At 42.3% G+C, this 4,494-nt stretch overlaps 1 protein-coding gene across 1 annotated transcript in view; it reads right to left on the bottom strand.

Annotated features, from left to right (window-relative positions):
* The window catches only part of LOC147639294 (glucan endo-1,3-beta-glucosidase 11-like), a 1,552-nt gene extending 594 nt beyond the window's left edge, over positions 1-958 (bottom strand). Inside the window, exons 1-2 of the mRNA XM_086783104.1 lie at positions 823-958; positions 1-719 (exon numbers count right to left, since the gene is read on the bottom strand). The exon at positions 1-719 is cut by the window's left edge and continues 594 nt beyond it. Of these exons, the coding sequence (XP_086639230.1) occupies positions 1-719; positions 823-874 (771 nt within the window). The 5' untranslated portion in view covers positions 875-958. The remainder of the gene's footprint in view (positions 720-822) is intronic.
* Positions 959-4,494: the final 3,536 nt, after the last annotated feature.

The raw sequence follows: 4,494 nt of genomic DNA, 5'->3' as shown, positions 1-4,494 counted from the left end.
CATGGCAGAGTAGATTGCATCCACTTGTGCATCTAGCATGTTGTCATAAACAAGCCCAGTTTTGGTGTCTTTAACCCCCTCATTGGATTGAAAGAGGACATATGGCAATGAGATTGTGCTCGGGTTAGACTTGTAGGCAAAAAAGGGGTATGCATTGATCATGAAAGGGGCACCAGTTTGGGAAAGGAAGAGAAAGAGGGGTTTCAAGGAAGAAATGACAAGGGAAGGGTCAAAGCGTGAATTAGATGGGGGGTATGAGGTGGACAAAATGGCCATGGAGTGGGGGGTGGAGACGGCAATGTGGGCGGCCAGAGGGAGTGTGGAAAGGGCGGAGCGAAGGCTATGGATGGCCGGGAGCAAGTCTGAAATGAGCTGGGGGTTGTTTGTTGTGAGGACTTCGTTGCCAACAGCGATGGCGGAGATGGGGGTGGAGGGGAGGTAGGGAGCGATGTTGTGGTTGACCCAGGCCACTGCATTCTGAGGGTTTGCCAGGCTATGGAGCTCTTCGTTTCCTATCCCAACAATGAAGGATATGCCGCTGTTGGCAAAGGCGCTCAGCACAGACGCATTCGCACTGTATATCTTGGCCTGGGCTATGCCGATCGACTTCATCAGCTTCGCCGCCTTCTCTGGCGGAGGCAAATTGTCTGCCACCATGCCGTAATTAATCCCCAATGTCTGATTAGCCGACGCCAATCCCCTCAAGCTTATCACAAATCCTGCACAAGAAGGGCGGGATTTAATCTCCTCATTAGTGTCGCTAATCTCTGTCAATAGAATTTCAAAACATTTTTGGCGCCAAACTTAGGTGGCCGCCGTTACCTAGGAGCATGAACACGAGCAGCGACATTGGCCGCATACCCCTGCTCTGCATTAGACGGTAGCTCCAGCCCTCTCTCTCTTCACCACCATCACCATGTCCCTTCACCAATCATCAGAGTTAAGCGTTGGGCAATTAACTCTCAAAAATTAGTGTAGAATATATACATATGGGCCTTGAGAATGCTTAACGTTGTGGATCTAATGGCATCTCCACCAAGGCATTTGTCAAAAAGCAAAAGCCCATTCTCCTCCATATAACACACCTTACACAAGAATATACCCACCATGCCTCCCATAGAGGAGATCCTCACTTACAATCTACCTAAATGGCATCTAATTTCCATACCCCCTCTCACATAAAAAGAAAAAAAAAAGAATATACCCATGCATCATGCACCATCTTAACAACAAGGTATCAACACGTCAATGTAGATAGACACACAATACTGCCAACTACCTTGTCAGATTCATAGAGCATCCCAATAGTGTGTACATATATATCTATATTTTATTACTTGTGAGATCAAACTTAGTTCTTTTGACATTTTGCACACTCAAAAAAGAAATCACATGTGAACAATCTCTCAAGCATGACTTTGTTGGTTTCTTACCATATCAACCTAATGAAGAGTCTTTTAAGCGCTTGTTTGGTCACATCTGTGTTCAAAATGTGAATTGTATTATTAAGTGACTTGACCTAGAGTGAATGGAGAGGCCTAATATTTTCATGTGGAGAATGAATAGTGGCATGATGTTACTAAATCCCATGCTCCTTATAGAATTGTAAAAATCCTTGGGGTTCGTATTGTTGGAGCGGAGATCAATGTAGCAACACACACATAGACGTAGCAAGAAAGGTTAGATAGATGGAAGCACAACACTCAAAGTAGATTGATGAGAATGAGTGAATTACAAGTGAAGTGGCACGATAAGGTCACTTACACACTCATAAAAGTGTGTACACACACTCAAGGGAAAAAAAAAACCTCCTAAAGAGGGAAAAAGTACCTTGGCCCATTATTAGCCTATGTCCACACATCACTACCATATAAATACTACAAATCTCCCTGTAGTGATGATGTGAACATGTACAGGGATTATGTGGCTGATCAATTTCCAAATGACAATAAGCCCAAGGCTTTGCAAAAAGCTTTGAACTTCTCTCGTGTGTGAGAGCCTTTATGAACATATTTGCCACATTGTCATGTGTAGAGACATAAGCCAGGCTAATCTCTCCTACAAAATGAGCCTCCTCTTGACATAATGATAATGCACCTGAATATGCTTTGTATGAGCATGAGACATTGGGTCCCTCATAACTGCTGATAAACTTTGGCTATCACTCTGGCTATCAGTGAAGATGGAGGCCACACTCCATAGTCAGTGTAAAAGTTACCATGTACTCAGCTTCATAGCTCAAAGTGGCCACTATCTGTGGCTTCTTTTGCTGAACCATGCTATAATGAATTACTAAGGTGAAAGAAAAGGCCACTAGTGGGACACTTACATGTCATAACATCCAGCCCAATCAGAATCATTGAAAGCATGTTGCTGAACATCACTCCCTCCTTAGCGTAAAATGAGCCAAGGGATTGAGTGCCCTGTAAGTATATGAATACTCGCTTGGAAGTCTGCCAATGCTTACTTCCAAAACTATGCATAAACCTGTTCAATTGGGAGACCCCAAATTGAATGTTTGGTTGATGTCATGTTAGCATATATTTTGTTGTTTTTTGCATAAAATATTGGTTGAATTGAGTTCTCAATAAAGATAACATCTCTACTCACCAAAATTTGCTTTATGGTCATATTGTAGAGTCTATACCCTTTGCTTTCTAAGCTATATCCAACAAAAATACATTTCACTACCTTATCATCCAGCTTATTATAGTATTACTTAGGCATAAGAGTATAAGCAAGATAACCAAAAACATGCAAATTGTTAACAATACTAAAATGGGATTGATCATGGTGATTAGACATAGATTAAGCAACATAATTAAGGTGGATTAAACCACACTAAGAACTCCATAACCAAGGTTAGACATGGTGGTTAGACATAGATTAAGCAACATAATTAAGGTAGATTAAACCACACTAAGGACTCCATAACTAGAGAGAGAGAGAGAGAGAGAGAGAGAGAGAGAGAGAGATTGCACACTCAACACTAGTTCTCTTCTTCTATTGCATTCACAATGAACCTTACAATGATATAGGCTTTCTAGCCTCATCCCACTTTACATGTCATCATCCAAGTGGCACTCCCTTTTCCACTCTTTTGGTCAACACTCACATACCATATAATATTACATGTGGCATTCTTATTTTGCCACAATATCTTGCACCTCTAGTGTGTTTTCCCACATACACACATCACTACGATTACATCTCTCAACACCCCCTCTTAATTGAGGTGTTCCATAACTCACCCATCACCCATATCAATGTAGCATTGCACAATCGCAATCGCTACCTCTCAACACTCCCTCTCAATGATACATTAAAGTGTCCATCAACCAAACATGTTACGTGTGTCTACCATCTTAGACACCTAGTCCATTTTGAGCCGACTCGCTCATAGCAGAACCAATGAGTCCGATTTGAACATAGAAGTTCGGGTGGGAACCAACCCATGCACATGCACCTCACACGTGCATCGCTCACACATTACGACAACCATTTTGAGCTTCTCGGTGAGCTCGGGTACGGTTACCCTCATACCATGGGTGAAAAAAATACAATGCCTTTTTGCCAAAGTCGGGCCCATCATGAAAAAACTCTTTATGGCTCTCTTTTTGTAATTTCGGGGCAATTACAAACTCTGTGTGGGAATTGAGTCTTCAAGAAAAAATCACAAATATCACAATGCATATTTTCACTATGTTTCTCATGCATGTTAACAAAAGCTTATCAAACTTTATGTGCGTGGACAAGCACTTGGCCAACAAGCATGTGAACAACACATTAGATTGTGTGTGTGTGTGAGTGAACCCTTAATTCTAAGGGTTAAAGAGCCTTATCAAGAATTGAATTTGTGTGGCTAGCCGCATTCTGCACTCTATACAATCTCTCCCTTTTTTTTTTTCTCTATCCTTTGCTACCTCTGTAGCTAGGCGGGCACGGCCCCTTTGGCGCAGGAGGACACGCTCTCTCTTTGTGCTCCATCCTACTCTAGCAATGTTTGTTTGCTGCTATCTGTTGTGCCTTCTACACTTCCCCTCTACAGGCTAGAGCTACTTGTGCTTGGTGTCTCTTCACGAGACGAGCAGCAGCTTCATCTTCTCTATTACTCCTCAGGTTTTCTTTGTCATCAGCTACACCAAAGTTTTCCACATGCAGCTTGCATTCCCACTATCGTCTAGCTCTTGTGAGTGTGTAGCATGCCGATGTTTGACTATCGTGTCCTCGACATTTTCTACAAATCGGGATTTTCCTTGAAGCTCCTATGGCTTTTGATCATGCGATGTTTGTGGATAGTTTCTTGCATAGGTTCCTTCCACATATCATATTCGTAGTTCTTTTCCATGTTTATGAGAAGTGTCTATTACATCGGGTAACTGCCTTCCCAAATCGTTGATGCTTATTCTCTTTGTTGATGAGGCAAACATACTGTCAAGTGGCACATTGTAGCTGTTGTTGCAGACGTGTTGCAACGTGATGAGGATAGAATGC

Source organism: Cibotium barometz, chromosome 4 (genome assembly GCF_041138505.1).
Source record: "Cibotium barometz isolate CiBa-2024 chromosome 4, ASM4113850v1, whole genome shotgun sequence".
NCBI classification, from domain to species: Eukaryota; Viridiplantae; Streptophyta; class Polypodiopsida; order Cyatheales; family Cibotiaceae; genus Cibotium; species Cibotium barometz.
This window is presented reverse-complemented; position numbering and strand designations above follow the sequence as displayed.